Raw genomic sequence first — 16,428 nt, forward strand, 5'->3', positions numbered from 1 at the left:
TTAAATTCTAATATCTGCTTTGTTATACTGTCATTCACTTACAATTGTTGTTATCCTTACCAGGCTCCTTTTGTAATTTTGCAAGTCCAGCAAATCCTGTTTATAAATTGAATATGAAACATTTATTCGCTTCACTTTTCTAATATAGTACTTGTATTAATTTTTTTAAAAAGATCATTTAATTTAATTGTAAATCTATTATTTCCTTTTCTTTGTTGTAGTCTATAATTTTTAAATCCACCTGTAAATCATTTTCAATTTTATTCAATAATGCCTATTCCTATTCAACAATAATAGACTATATTATACATATGTATATTTTATAGACTTAAATACTGAAAGACTTCCTTTACCCAAACATCAAACATTTCTTGTAAGGAAGCCATCTGGTGCCCATCTGGTTATGGTCTGATTTTAAAAGTTATCCTATCAGTTTCAAAATATAAACAAAATTATTTTCACATGAGAAATAAATCTTTCAATTATTTTCAAACTTTTCAATCAAGTCCATCTGAGCCCTTAGTCCATTTAAAGCTTTCTAAAGCCAACAATAACCATACTTTAGAAAACAATAACCAAACTATATTCCAAAATATTTTATTATAATTATTTAAACTTGTAGTTTAAAGGATTTTAGGAAATTCACTCAATGTTTTCAATAATGCTAGCCAATCTGATGATATATAAGGGAATGCATGGATAACCCTAGGAATACTGCCTAGGAAACCGTCAGATAAGAAAGGCAGGAGGCTGCAATAATTTAATAGTCACAGAAAAAAAACTTAAGAAGGAATTGCCCTACTAGATCTAACAGTTAAAAGTAGGGGGTGAAAAGTATGTACTTTCAAAGTTGTATGATTCTGATAATGAAGCATTACAGTAAAGAAGATTTAGCTCATCTAATTGTGTTTCCTGTCTAGTTTACTTAGGAAGGTCAATATAAGGTTCTCAGTCTTTAAAAACCAAACAGTAAAAGGAAAAAATAAATAAATTCAAAGTTATTAAGAGATGACCCTTGGTTGAAGTCCATGTAGATGACATTAGTGGCTATGCACAATGAAATCCATGACTCCAGCCAAATACCAATTTATCGTAAAACTGCAGTTTCTGCCCTTGTGCAGAATTCATGTGGTTAATCTTATTACATATTTTAGTAGAGCAATTTGGGGTTCAAATTTTCAGGTGCAATGTGTTACTTTTTTTCAAAGGAATATCGGTTCCCTCTGCCAGTTCATCAGAACTTAAATTTGGATAAAGTTTTAATACTCTTCCTTTTTCCTTTAGGTGGTATGGGCAACAAGTAACCGAGTAGGCTGTGCAGTCAACCTATGCCATAATATGAATGTGTGGGGACAGATATGGCCCAAAGCAATTTACTTAGTGTGCAATTATTCACCCAAGTAAGTATGATGGTACAGGCATTAACATTAAAGGCATATCTAACTCCCCACTGCCACTATTTAATAAAATTATTTAGGATTGTGTTTTGCTTTAGATTAAAATTATATTAGGAATCAAATGTTTAAACCTTTTGCTTGGAAATGCATGAGAATTGGCCATAGAATATATAATTATCTTGAAATATAAACTATAAAAAATGCATAATAATATTGTTGATGGGGAAAACTTTCTGCACAGTCTCTCCTTAAGCCTGCAGGAGCTCTTAACAAAGAGTAATGCTAGATATTTTGAATTTTCAGAATGCTAGCCAATATAAACCAATATAAACCAAAGCACAGTATTCAGAGTATTCGTTGTAATCTGTAAAGCTAGCAGATAACAACAGAAGAGAATTGACTATCTATAGTTCATATAAATTCAGTCCTTACATTCAGTGACATACTGCTGGTCTTCAAATAATATAGTCAAAGCAATCCAATATTCTTTTTATACTAGAATGAGCACGTATAAGCCTGTATTGTATCAATGGAATTATACATTGTGCTCAGTTAATGACTGCCTCATTCTGTGACTATTCAGACAGACAATGATGGTAACAAGTCGATTTACAACCAGTCCTCAAATTTACAATATTACAGTCTCCGGGAAAAGCAGAAGCACTTAATTGCAGAAACAGCTCACATTCACATTCAAGGGACACCAGAATGAAAGTCTAAATTAAAAACAATGGGTAGCAGTTTATACCCATATTTCAGTCATGTGTTTCCCTTCTGTTCTGTTTGCATGCTGCTTTTAGCTTGATGGACAAGTCTTTCCAAATTGTATCTCAGCAAAATTTCTTATCTTTCACCATCTCATTTTTTCTCCTTGTAAACCAATTGCTGAGTGCACCAGCAGGCCTTCCATCCCCTGTCCTAATGTTTCTTTTATTTTTTACTAGTACCATGCATATGAATATTATCATATCTAATGTTTCTTTTTATTTTTTTCCCTTTTTCTTTTATTCTTACTAGTATCATGTATATGAACATTATTATATCTTTACATACTTCCAATAGGTACTTGACTAAACAAACAAACAAACAAACAAACAAACAAACAAATATCCTGGCTGAAGTCTCCTGTCGAGCCAGAATAAGGATAAGTGAATGAGTGAACCACTAGCTTGCCTTCCTCAAGGCTCTGTCTTGAGAACAACTGATACCAACTCATACTAGGCTTCAGAAAGAAATTCCATCCCTTAAGAACATAGAAAAAATAAATGAGATGCAGCCTGAGATGATATTGTTTATATCATTCATTTAGGCTATCCTTCTATCCCTGAGAAGCAGAGGCATGACGAATCAGCAGGAATAGTGTTTTTCATGGGGATAAGGCACTCCATTTATTTCACTATATCACTTTGTTTTTTATTCTTAGGGGAAATTGGTGGGGGCATGCTCCATATAAACACGGTCGTCCATGTTCTGAATGTCCCCCAAGTTTTGGAGGAGGCTGCAGAGAAAATCTTTGTTATAAAGGTATGTAATAAGAAAAAGACTGTGTATACTGCTAGGTATGTAGTTCTGCTGATGCTTTAGGAGGCAAGCAGTTTTCTAATGAAACTTATGTGTTATGTAAGGGAAGAGCTTTGGGCATAAAATACAATTAAATATATTTATGTAAGCATTTATAAGATCCTGAATCATCAACTCAGATGAGTTAAGTAATCAGCATATGAATTCTTCTAATAGTAAAAATTATACTACCTGTTAATCAAGCTACAAATATTTCATCCAGTTAAACAAATTCCTGTTTTGTTAACGTGGCGTGAATTTAGTAATTTAAACATAAATCATTTTGTAAAGAATTTTGCAAACTGTCTCTATAATTCCATCTTGTCAGAACCTCCATGATTCATATAAATTTATTTTTAAAAAAACTCTTAGGTTTTTCTTTCTCAATGCAACCAAAATCCATTTCCCAAATTAAGAATAATACATTTGGTATATGAAATTTGACCTATACAAATTCATTAGAACTTTGTTAGGGAGCTCCCTTCTGAACCACTCAAACGACTTCATATGTCTATATCTGTCATTATGTATATTGTATAGTGTTTTTATATGGAATATTAAGAAAAGAATTTTGGTTGCTTTTCTTGTACTGTACTTCAAATACTGTATATTGTTTTTTGGTTATATCATTCACTTAGTGCCATGACTAGATAATCTCAGCTCATTAACGATGGCTGGTAGTAAAACAATCACAAGCCAACCAGTATTAAAGCCCATTGATTTCAGTGGATTTAGGCACAGTGGGATCAAGAAGCACTTAAGTCTGTAATCCTTTAAGTTAAGTTCCTAGGAGTAAATTCCACTGGATACAGTAGAGTTTATTTCCAAGTAAATATGCACAAGATTATTCCCTGGCCTTATCATGTTTAGCAAAGATTAAATATGTCATATTTATGCCATTCTTAATTATAACTACTGAATGAATTCATTATAAAAAAATAGCATTTATTCCTTTCAATTGCTTTACCAGAAGGTTCAGAAAGGCATTACTTTCCAGAGATAGAAACCAATGAAGTTGAACGACATCAGTTGCATGTTCAGAATACATTACAAAATCAACCACAAGCCTCTCCCCGGGATGATAGTGAAAGAAACGAAGTCATAAGCAAACAACAGATGTGTAAGGAAATTTCATAACGTGATTTTTGGTTGCTGTTAATTGATTCACCAAAACCAGTGGCCTAAAACAGTGCTGTTACATCATCTGCTTTCCCTCTTCAGCTCAAATTGTTTCCTGTGAGCTACGGTTAAGGGACCAGTGCAAAGGAACAACATGTAATAGGTAAGGTATCTTTTCATCGGTATCCATCCATTTTGGTATTGTGTGTATTTTATCTAATTTAAAAATTATTTTATATCATTCTCAACTTGTTGTTTTTTTAAAATTCTTTAGGTATGAATGTCCTTCTGGATGTTTGGACAGCAGCTCCAAAGTTGTGGGAAGTGTCTATTATGACATGGTACAGACATTGTAATTCATAGCATTTTGCTTTGTAATTTATTAGGAAATTTAACTAACATGTTATGCTTGACAATGTGTTTGCTCAGTAAAATGGCATTAAGTTGTTAATTTTGGCAGGATTTTGAGGTTTTTCTTATCTTTATTAGTTTTTACTCAACCCATGCATACTGTAGAATCATACTGCTAGACTGATTTTTACATAATTTGTTAACTCACCTCTCTAAATATGGAACTAATGGTAAACTTTTCATAGTTCCAAATTTAATAAAACACAAAATATTATTTCTAACAGAAGTATGAATAAAAATAATGCTTTGGATGAACTTAATTCCTGTTTCTGTTTTTCTTTTCTTCCTAGCAATCAAGCATCTGTAGAGCTGCAATACATTATGGTATCCTAGATAATGATGGTGGCTGGGTTGATGTTACCAGATTAGGAAGAAGAAATTACTTCATAAAGTCTCAAAGAAATGGAATCCAGTCAGTTGGGTAAATAAAAATGAAATATCCCCTCACAAATTGGTTCTCAAGTTTTCAATATAATATTTATGGAATTATTTATGGAATTATTTATAAATAATTATAAAACATTTAATATTATATATATTCAGAAGTGGTTATTAATGAATGCTGTGTTGCATGATAGTATAAGAACTATCAATGCTTGTTCGAAGTCATCTCTATTGGTTGTCTACGATCTTTCTATTATTTGCATTATTTTTACTAGTCTTTATAATCTATTTGTGTCTTGTTTGATTAAGGTATTTTAATTATGTATTTGAGTTAGTTGACTATGTTAGATATTGTTACTGTTTTGAATCCATTTAGTAATATAAGAAAGACCAGCTTAATTTATACTAAATAAATACAGCTCCCCACAATCCATTTTTGAATCCCTGACAGCACACTAAGATCATGCTCTCAGCAGCATAATTTTTAGCCCTCTATGTCTAGAAATTAAGGGAGCTAAGTCTTTATGCATGCTTCCAAATTTATAGCCCCCTGAAAGAAGCAAACATTTCTGTAATTCTAGGCCAACAGAAATTACACTTTCCTAATGTACATTAGAGATGGCCAAAATATAATCCTCAGGTATATGGACCTAGGAGCCTTTCCCATGGTTACAATCATTACAATCTGGCCAGTACAATGTAGATCACTGGTTTTCTTTCTCAGTTGAGCCAAGTAATGTATTGTCTGTCATCCATCTGATTAACTGTCGAGATGACTTGAAAGGACCAAGTCACTCTTTGATAACTGCAATTAGTTGTAGGGAGCCAACAATCAACAGTAAATCAATTGAAGTAGTCATTAATTGTTGAAGAGGGATGATGTTTGAGTGTTCAAAATTATGTGCATAGGAAAGAATGCACATTTGTGGCACAAATGCATGTTGGTTGCACAATACAGCAATCTATATACCCAGTCGGGCAATAAGGCCAAGCGCTTATTTCAGGATTAAAAAAATATAAGACATGGTCTTATTTTCAGGGAAACACAGTAGACTTTGGGGCTGAAAACATTGTCCATTCATGTTTTAGGTTGTGTACCCATGATATAAATGTAGTTGATTGTAGATTGTTTCATATGATAGGTAGTGTGCAATAGTAATAATATAAATACAAAGCTTTATGCTGAAAAAAATTACACTATACAAGATAGGCAGTACATACACACATACATACATATTTACATATATATACATATCCTTAGATCATAATTCAGTTCTCTCAGTTTTTTGTTCATATTGTTTTATGAAGTTTTTATTGAATTTGTATAGCCCTATTAAATAATTATTCACTTTTATATTTTTTGTTTCTCTTATTTCCCTCTGAAAAATATTGTAGAGGATTGTAAGATAATTACATTACTGCTAATAACAATAGTTTCTGTTTTTGCTGTAGGAAATATCAATCAGCTAATTCATTCACTGTCTCTAAAGTAACAGGTGAGGATTTATTTTTACGATATAACATAAATATTGATGAATCTCTTTATAGCAAATATCTATGTGCATTTTTTTCTTGTTTAATTTCAGTACAAGCTATCACTTGTGAAACTACGGTAGAACAGTTATGTCCATTTTATCGGCCAGCCACACATTGCCCAAGGTAAACTTTTTCATTATTATTTCCATCCTATGAAAAGTGTTTGTAACTAATCACACAATAATGCTAAGCATTCAATGTGATTATTGATTTTTTTCAGAAACATTAAACTTTTGATACATTTTAAATGTTAAAGCTAAAATGCAAAGACTGCTACACTTTATAAGTGTAACACAAGACAACTGCTCAATCTCTATTTTATAGGATTTTCCCATTAATTGCAAAGATCTACTGTAATTATGCGCATCAGTGCCTATACGAACTAAAAACAAAGCAAGATTGGTTGAAAAATTTTCAAGCGTCCCATGGTGTGCTCTACTGAATTGATATGATAGAACAACACTTTAACAAATAATGCATTCTCTTTTAAATGTTTATACATTTGTCAATAGGATTGATTATCCAGAAGGGCGATAGGATCCTCTTTATTGGAGGAGTTCACATAAAAACTAGACAGGAATATTTTAATATGAATTCCTTTCTTAGTAGAGTATTGGACTTGATAGTAGAACTGGTTTTTATTTCATTGTTTACATTAAATACAATATTAACATTTGTCTTCATGCTATTGTAGTACAGTGTTCCCTCGCTTTTCGCGGGGGATGCGTTCCGAGACCACCCACGAAAGTTGAATTTCCGCGAAGTAGAGATGCGGAAGTAAATACACTATTTTTGGCTATGAACAGTATCACAAGCCTTCCCTTAACACTTTAAAACCCTAAATTGCCATTTTCCATTCCCTTAGTAACCATTCAGATTATTACTCACCATGTTTATTTATTAAAGTTTATTAAAAAAAATATTTATTAAAGGCAGACGAAAGTTTGGCGATGACATATGATGTCATCGGGTGGGAAAAAACATGGTATAGGGAAAAAAACCCGCAAAGTATTTTTTAATTAATATTTTTAAAAAACCGTGGTATAGACTTTTCGCGAAGTTCGAACCGGTGAAAATCGAGGGAACACTGTATACATATAGAATCCTTAAATTTCATCTTTCCTCTCAATTTTTAAAGGGTCCATTGTCCTCACAACTGTATGCAGGCAAATTCACATTACGCCCGAGTGATTGGAACTATAATTTATTCTGATGTAAGTATAGTAACATGTTTTTCTCTGGAACATAATTTTAAAAACTTCTAATATATGGTCATCAAATAGCAATAGCATTTAGACTTATATACCGCTTCATAGTGCTTTTACAGCCTTCTCTAAGGGGTTTGCAGAATCAGCATATTGCCCCCAACAATCTGGGTCCTTATTTTACCCACCTCAGAAGGATAGCAGGCTGTCAACCTTGAGCTGGTGGTGAGATTTAAGCTGCTGAACTACAGCTAGCAGTTAGCTGAAGTAGCCTGCACTCTAACCACTGCACCACACGGCTCTTAAATAAATAAAATAGTATAAAAACACCACCACCAATTCCCACTCTTCCTGGAAAACAGAAACCCCATTAAAGTGGAAAAAACACTATGACACATTTATAAATATTTTTATAATTTAAGGGAAGATACATAATTTTGAACATCAATATTGAACAATATTGATTAAACATCAATATTTATAGCAGAGGCACATAGGTTTTTATACATTTATACATTTTGGGAGAGATGTATGAATACTGAAGGTGTTGCATGAAATATTAAAGAATGCTGAATAATTGTTCAGTTACCTCAAAAACTTTCAACTGCAGTGAATCAGCCATCTTATTGATGAGAGTGTTCAAAATGCGGATAGCTCTCAAATCTTTGGCTAGCTGAGATTGGAGAATTTGGGCAAGATTATTTTCTTTCCCAGCATAGTTTTATACTCATGAAATCCATATACACATAGTCTTCAACCATTCATTTAGTGACTATTCAGAGTTATAACAGCACTGGAAAATATTAGTTACAACTGGTACTCCCACTTACAACTATCTCAGCATCCTCATGGTCACATGATAAAAATTCAGGTATTTTGCCATTGGCATGTATTTGTGATGGTTGCAGAATTTCGCAGCCATTCACAACTTTCCCAGCCAAACTCTCTTCCTATTGTAGTGGTGTCAAATTTAATGCCTGGGGGTCAGATTCAGCCTGTGGGAAGCTTAGATCTGGCCCACAGGGAAGCCCTGGAAACAGCAAAGGATTGGTCCGTGGTCATAGTTCCCTCTAAGCTGAGCAGTGAGCAATCGCTCACTTAAAAATCATATCAACTCAGAGTTTTCCAAACCTGCCCAGAAGCCAAGAGGGAAAGAGTGAGAGGGAAGAAGAGAGAGAGAGAGAGAGAGGAAGAGAGAGAAACAGATAGAAAAAAGAGAGTAAGGAAAAGAGAAAGAAAAAGAATGGGAGTAAGGAAGAGAGAAAGAAAATCAAAATCTAGTTTGAAACTAGCTCAACTATTTAAGTGGCATTTTGATATTGATAGAGTTGCCCTATTATGAGCTCACTGTTATAGACACACAGTACAGTATTTTATTTTGAAATTCTCTGAGGCAAAACAGGGTGGGTTTTTTATTTGTTTGTTTGTTGGTTTATTATTTCTGTGCCACCCAGTCCCGAAGGGACTGCCGCTCAGACACTATACTTTTCCGCCCACCCCCCAAAAAAATTAGAGGGAACACTGTCTGTGGTGCCTCTGCCAGTGAAAATAGAGCTCAGGAGGGCCAAGAGGAGCCTTCCTGAACTCCATTTTCACTGGCAGAGGGTTGCAGAAGCTTTGTTTTCATTGGTAGAAGGTTTCAGGAAGCTGTAACAGCTGAAAACAGAGCTTGGGAATATGTTTCTACTGGCAGAGCACTTGGACTACCACAGGTGCCCCTGACACGAGTGATGTTGAGCTGGCCACACCCACCCTGCCCCCCCAAAGTCAAACACAACCCTGATGTGACCCTCATTGAAATTGAGTTTGATACCCTGTCCTATTGCTTAGGAGTGGACCTTAGGAAAAACAAGATACTCTATAAATTATTTTAATAATTTGTAAGTCAATGTTACTTTCTAATATGAGAATTCGTCTATTCTCTATTTCCCTCAGATATCTAGTATCTGCCGAACAGCAATACATGCTGGAGTAGTTCGCAATGAAGGTGGCTTTGTTGATGTCATGCCAGTGGATAAAAGAAGAGTGTACACTGCTTCATTTCAAAATGGCATTTTTTCAGAAAGGTACAAAACATGTCTTAATCTCTACATCAAACTGGCTCTCACTCCATTATTTTACCAATCTACACTTCATAACAATGATAATCATCACCCCACCAGCCTTTGTTGCAAAATTAGCAAGTTCTACATAAAACCTTTCTATTATAAATTTACCAGAAGAATAGCTAAACTGCAGAACAAGTAAGCTTTCTTCCAGGTTATTCAAGTGTTTATCAGTGGGTCATCCCAGATCGCACAGTTGAGAGGTTGTTCAGTTTCCTAAGGAATCTGTTTATTTGGAGGTGCTTTTTAACTCTTCCCCTAAGAAAGATTGTGGCAGATACCACCTGCTTCATTCACTAAACAGTTGAAAATGTTACTCAAAAATACTTTTACACTGAATCATAAAAGAGGCAAAGGAGCTCTGTTTTTTTCATTTTATTGTTTAATACAGTATTTACAATAATCTCATAACATTGGCACTTGCAAAAATCATATTTCCTTCTCTAGTTTTCACACATGTATATATAGAGATAATGTACTAACTTTTACCAAGTCAGTCTGTGCAGGCACTAGCATATTTCTGCATTAGAAGAACATTAGAAATTAACTATAATAAAACAAATGTACAAAGTTTAATTAGTTAATTTACTAAATTACTCATTTAAAATAAGCCAACTTACTTAAAACTGTTTTTTGATATTCTCAATTGAAAAAATAATTATAGTCAATCAAGTTAGTTAAGGACTTCATGAATATAGCTATTTATGTCCCATCTACTACTTCTAGATTCAACAATTACCAAATTCATAATAGTGATGTGCCGGTGCCTGGAGGCTGTTAGGGTCTGGATGGGTGTCAACAGGCTCAGGCTCAACCCTGACAAGATGGAGTGGCTGTGGGTTTTGTCTCCCAAGGACAATTCCATCTGTCCATCCATTATCCTGGGGGGGGGGGGGAATTACTGACCCCCTCAGAGAGGGTCCACAACTTCGGTGCCCTCCTCGATCCACAGCTAACATTAGAGCACCATCTTTCAGCTGTGGTGAGGAGGACGCTTGCCTAGGTTTGCCTGGTGCACCAGTTGCGGCCCTACTTGGACAGGGAGTCACTGCTCACGGCCACTCATGCCCTCATCACCTTGAGGTTCGACTACTGTAACGCTCTGTACATGGAGCTATCTTTGATAAGTGTTCGGAAACTTCAGATCATGCAGAATGCGGCCGCGAGAGCAATCATGAGTTTTCCCAGATATGCCCATGTCTCATCAACACTCTGTGGCTTGCACTGGCTGCCGATCAGTTTCCAGTCACAATTCAAAGTGTTGGTTATGATCTATAAATCCCTATGTGGCATCGGACCAGAATATCTTCAGAACCGCCTTCTGCCGCACGAATCCCAGCGACCGATTAAGTCCCACAGAGTTGGCCTTCTCTGGGTCCCGTCGACTAAACAATGCCATCTGGCAGGACCCAGGGAAAAGCCTTCTCTGTGGCGGCCCCAGCCCTCTGGAATCAACTCCCCCCAGAGATTAGGACTGCCCCCACCCTCCTTGCCTTTTGAAAGCTTCTGAAGACCCACCTATGTTGCCAGACATCGAGAAATTAATATACCCCTAGCTACTATGGTTTTATGTATGGTCTGTTAGGTTGTGTGATTCTTTTTCTTTTTTATAATAAGGGTTTTAAATTGCTTTTAACATTAGATTTGTACTTGTTGTATTGTTGTGAGCCACTCCGAGTCCTCGGAGAGGGGCGGCATACAAATCTAATAAATTATTATTTTTATATATAAATTTAATACAGAGGTTCATATGTAAAAATGAGAGTACATTATAAGAATACGTTCTTTCAAACCATTACTTCTTTATTTTCCTTTTACAGTTTACAGAATCCTCCAGGAAGCAAAGCATTCAGAGTATTTGCAGTGGTTTGAAGACAAGAAAATGGTTTCTATAATATCAAATGAATTTTTTTTACAACAAACAAAATTAATTTTGATGTGCTTCAAGTTTGTATAATAGTGTAATATGGTTGTACAGAAGATATATACTATTTGGTGATTAGAAGAGTGTTTAACTACATGAGAATCTTAATGAAGAACAATTTAAAATGTTAAACATTGGAAATTGCATTTGAGAAGTGATAATGATGGAAAAGTATATTAATCCTGTGTTAAATATTGCTATATTTTCTTAGCATTTATTTCTATGCGGTGCATTCAAAACTCATAGACGTTCCACATTTTTAAAAACAACAACAGACTACATTATTAGTATGGGTAAGTTTTAAATATGCCACTAATATTAACTGGGAAAGTATATTTATGATAAAACTATAACTCTTGTATATAGAATGTTCCATTGTTTAAAATTAAAAAAAACAACAGTCTCTGAAGCAAGGTATAAACACTTATAAAAAGATTAGGAAATGTTGTCAGTTTTACATAATTTTTCCCTGCCCTACAAGTAAGTCTTTTTACAAAATAATTTTATTATCTTTGAATATACAAACATTCACAGTGGCAGGTTAATTATTATAGTAAATTTTAAAATTGGATTTTTGTAGATAATCTTTTTAAAATAGGAAAACATGGTTGGATCTCTCTAATGTCTTACTGAACAGTTATTACATCATAAAATGCAAGCATACTCATGAATTGATTGAAATTTTATCCATACTGACATCAGTATGAATGTCATTTGAATACAGTAATCCTTGAGTTATGAATGTAATAGAACCTGCCATTTATATTTGTAACCCGAGTATTCATTATTTGGATAGTTAAATGAACGTGTTTCCTCCCTGTTTACCTCAATGCATTCATTAATCTAATGCATAGATTACTGAGTGCACATTTCAGGCTGGGAAAGACCATGCTAGAACAGGCCACCTGCTTCTGAACACTAGGGCCTCCCCGACCCACTGAGATATCTCATGTTGCCTTGGGGTCCCCATAGTTGTTTCTCCCACAATCCTGCCCCACTGGGTCTCCAGAGGCTGGGGAGGGGGAAACAGGCAAGGGGCATGTTGCAGTGTCTCTCTGTAGTCGGTTGTAACTTCATAACTTCAGCTTTGGGTCATCAGTAGTTTTTTTGGGTGTGTGTAAGTGAATTGTTGTAACTCGAATAATACCTGTATACCTTCAGAACTGAGTTGATTAGAGTTCCTTTTATGTCTCCTAGGTCATTTTTTTAAAAATACCTTTCATAGCCTTGCAAAGCAGTATTGAGTAGATATTAATTAGGTCAAACAGTATTGATGAATTGTAAGAATGTATGATATTGTGCATAAATACTCTTTCTTCATCTGGCATACATTCCTGCAGGGCAGGACATAATGCTAAGGATTATAATCCCAGTATTATATTTTTTTTCTATCAGTGAATTTAATTTCTTTCTATCAACAAGCGCCGTGCATTCAATAAATTGTATTGTGGTATATTCAGAATATATTCTAAGGCTGCTCAGAATCTCTATTGAGTTGAACAGTCTTAGAAATCTAAATTATAAATAAATTAAGTTGGTGACAATGTCAAATTTTCTAAGAAAATTGAATTGTGAAACACTGTAGAATTAATTAAAAAAAACTTTCTATGTCTTGTTTTTGTAACTTTAATTAGTTGTTATTGTTTTTTCAAGGTATTTTCTGAATTTTTGTTCTTCATACAATGCTTGTTAAGACAGCCTTTTTTCCTAATTTGACCTATAGATATTGCAGTATTTGTTTCACTAAATACACTATCACTTGTAGTTAGGCAAGTATTTGTAAAAAAAATCGGTAGACATCCCAGAATTGGGAAGAGGTATACCTCTGGGGCAGGAAAGATTTCTGTAAAGTGGGGAAGTTCCCAAGAAGGCCAGTCATCTTATCCATACCCAACACAAATTACAAAGAAGAGGAACACGGAGGATCATCTCTTGATCTCCAAATTTATGAGATAATTCTATTCTTGCAAGGCAGTGATCTGATATCCTGATACTTCTCCATGAATGAGATAATGTTTCAAATCCTGAGTTACATGAAAAACTGAGCAGTTTTATAGCCAGGAAAAAGAATAATTCAATATAATCTTTACACTTTAAAAACATACTCAGTAAAAAGGTATAAGGATGCATGCCATAGTATTAGATCCGATGAAGAAATTCATCCAGACTTGACAGGTGGAGCCTTTGCAGTCCCTTCAGAACCATAGTGAAATATTTTTGATACCTCTGTCACATCTTTGCAGAACTTGCCGTTTCCAGAGCAATCTATAGATACTGTGTTGCATTAACTCAATCTTTATTTACCAGTACATAGATTACTTGGTTATCCTTAACCAGAAATGACCATAATGGAAGTGTAGTTATACATGCTGCATCAGCTGAAACTGGGCAGAGGAATTTTTTTTGGAAATGGAGACTATTTGTGCTATAACAGTTTTGCCCTCAAAGGAACTACCATGAATTCAAGGCCATCTAATTATAGGACACGGTCTACAAATTCCTGGATAAAGATAGTGATTCTACATTCTTAGGACTTAGCCTCAGCTCAATAATCTCAAAATTAATTCAGTGTAAGTATCATTTGACTCTAAACTCTGTGTGATTTACAATATAGTTGATCATAAAAACAAAACAAGATGGATCTATATAAAAACATAGGTATCAACAAGAATCTCAATACATCTCAACCCAAAGTTCAGGAGTATATCACCATGATCACTCATTGTTTAAAAGTTGGCTTTTAAATATAAAAATATGAAGAGTAACTTTATTGAAGTGATTCAAGCTTCTCTTAGGTGAAAAGTGCTTTCAAGTGTAGCTTACACATTCTAATTCAACACACCATTTGAAAGAACCAACTCTATTTTCAAATGCAACTAATAAATAAAGCAACCCGGGAAACAGAATGGTCAGTTTCACTACATAAAACCTGTGTTTTAAACTATAAAGTCTTTGTTAAAAGCCATCTGTTTCTTGTTTTATTTTCATTTATTTTGGAAGTGTTGGGCTTCTGAATAAGCAGTACTATTACTGTTCTATAGTAAATCCAAATCCTTTTGGTCAGAAAGCAGTATTAAACATTGAAACAGAAACTATTGTCTTTCCTTTTTCACAGAAAAAGCTTAGTTTCCTATTCCAGAACTATCTGAGAACACAAATATTTTTAAAATTAATTTAACATGTTTGCATTGGATATGATAAACCTACCTTGACATAGTCATACCTGATCTAGGAGCTAAAGAAATATCATATGAAAATATTCTGCTCTCTCACTCATCTAGAATGAATTGTGGATTTAATTAAATGCTTGTGTCTATTTTTTGTGTGCATATGTTTATGTGATTTAATAAGTAAATGAGTGATCACACATCTTTGATTTCAAGACTACTATATTCCAGGGTATTTCATATTTGAAATATCATAACAAAGTGTTTTATATGAAACCATCTAAAACCTAACTTATACATTGCACTAAATCATGGAAAGTTTAATTATGGTTTAGTAAAATAAGGGTAATTGGCTGGCTTCACAGAACATGGGAAATCAAAGCCAAAATAATATTTTAGTTTAGTGTGAGGGATAAACCAAGCCATTTTAATATCTACTGGATAATTCTGTTCTTTATATTCTTTGGCTGTGTCTTTCTACAGGGTCATGTATTCTGTTTCTTGGTCATGATTTGTTTAAATAATGTCATTCAAGGCCAGGCTTGGGACATTTTGCAAAATATGCATTGAGCTACAGTAATAGGGTAGCTAATTATTATATATTGACTATGGAAGTTATGCTTAATGATAGGACATGACTAATAACTGATTTGTATCTTATAAACTGAATCTGCATTACCAAGCTATTGGAATAATATTTAAGCATATTTGGAGCTTAGTTATGATTTATTTTACAGCAGAAGGCCAATTCCTGTTAGATAATATAACTTTTTCAAAATTGTCAAGTAGTCAAAATATTAAATTACTCATAACTTTTTAGATTTTATTGAGACTCAGACTACATTACTACAAGGCTGCTCATATATCACTCTAAGCTTGGAAAAAAGAGACAACTGGACAATTCACAAATAAATATGCCAGCCAACAGATGATTATACTTCAAGAAGAGCTATGTGTGCATTCTACAAATGAATTAAAATATAGAAGCTAGAGTCCTTTGGGATTAGGGAAGATAATACATCTTATAAATAAATAACAATATGCCTCTATGTATATTCATAAAACTAGGAATGTAAATCACTGTATATAATAATTGTGAAATAAAAATGCCAATAAGCAGCATACAATAGAAAATATATAAAATAGTTTTAATAATCTAGGATCTGAGTAGTATTAACCTGAGAAAATATAAGCATAAAACCTCCAAAGGGTACAGTTCATAAATAAATACTATGAGTAATAGATCCCCCATTTTGCAGCATTTTTCAAGGCCTAAAGACAGGTCTTTGTGGATGACCAAGAGGAATTAGGTTTATATCTGTCAGCACAGAAATACCTAATTTTTAATGTTTTTCGCCCTACCATTTTAAAAAACCCAATGCAATAAAATTTTGCAGAGAACTAGTCCAGGTATCATGCAACTAATGAGGACTGGAATATTATAAGCATGCTCATATCTAAAAATCCTGATTAGTAACATTGCTGTGCTATTTTTCATTTCTCTGAAGTTTGTAGATAATTTTCAAAAATGTTATTTCACAAGCATTTTTGCAGGGTGGCACCAAGTCTAACATTTTTAATTTTAAAAAAATATTCTGTCATACAACTTGCTATCAAATC

At 33.9% G+C, this 16,428-nt stretch overlaps 1 protein-coding gene across 1 annotated transcript in view; it reads left to right on the forward strand.

The window, feature by feature from the left end:
• Nucleotides 1–13,271, forward strand: part of CRISPLD1 (cysteine rich secretory protein LCCL domain containing 1) — a 28,321-nt gene extending 15,050 nt beyond the window's left edge. The window contains exons 5-15 of the mRNA XM_070749199.1: nt 1,285–1,400; nt 2,821–2,921; nt 3,928–4,077; nt 4,179–4,239; nt 4,351–4,417; nt 4,778–4,908; nt 6,324–6,367; nt 6,458–6,530; nt 7,546–7,621; nt 9,548–9,678; nt 11,538–13,271. Coding sequence (XP_070605300.1) covers nt 1,285–1,400; nt 2,821–2,921; nt 3,928–4,077; nt 4,179–4,239; nt 4,351–4,417; nt 4,778–4,908; nt 6,324–6,367; nt 6,458–6,530; nt 7,546–7,621; nt 9,548–9,678; nt 11,538–11,589 — 1,002 coding nt within the window. The 3' untranslated portion in view covers nt 11,590–13,271. The remainder of the gene's footprint in view (nt 1–1,284; nt 1,401–2,820; nt 2,922–3,927; nt 4,078–4,178; nt 4,240–4,350; nt 4,418–4,777; nt 4,909–6,323; nt 6,368–6,457; nt 6,531–7,545; nt 7,622–9,547; nt 9,679–11,537) is intronic.
• Nucleotides 13,272–16,428: the final 3,157 nt, after the last annotated feature.

The sequence above is a fragment of the Erythrolamprus reginae genome, chromosome 3 (assembly GCF_031021105.1).
Source record: "Erythrolamprus reginae isolate rEryReg1 chromosome 3, rEryReg1.hap1, whole genome shotgun sequence".
NCBI lineage: Eukaryota > Metazoa > Chordata > Lepidosauria > Squamata > Dipsadidae > Erythrolamprus > Erythrolamprus reginae.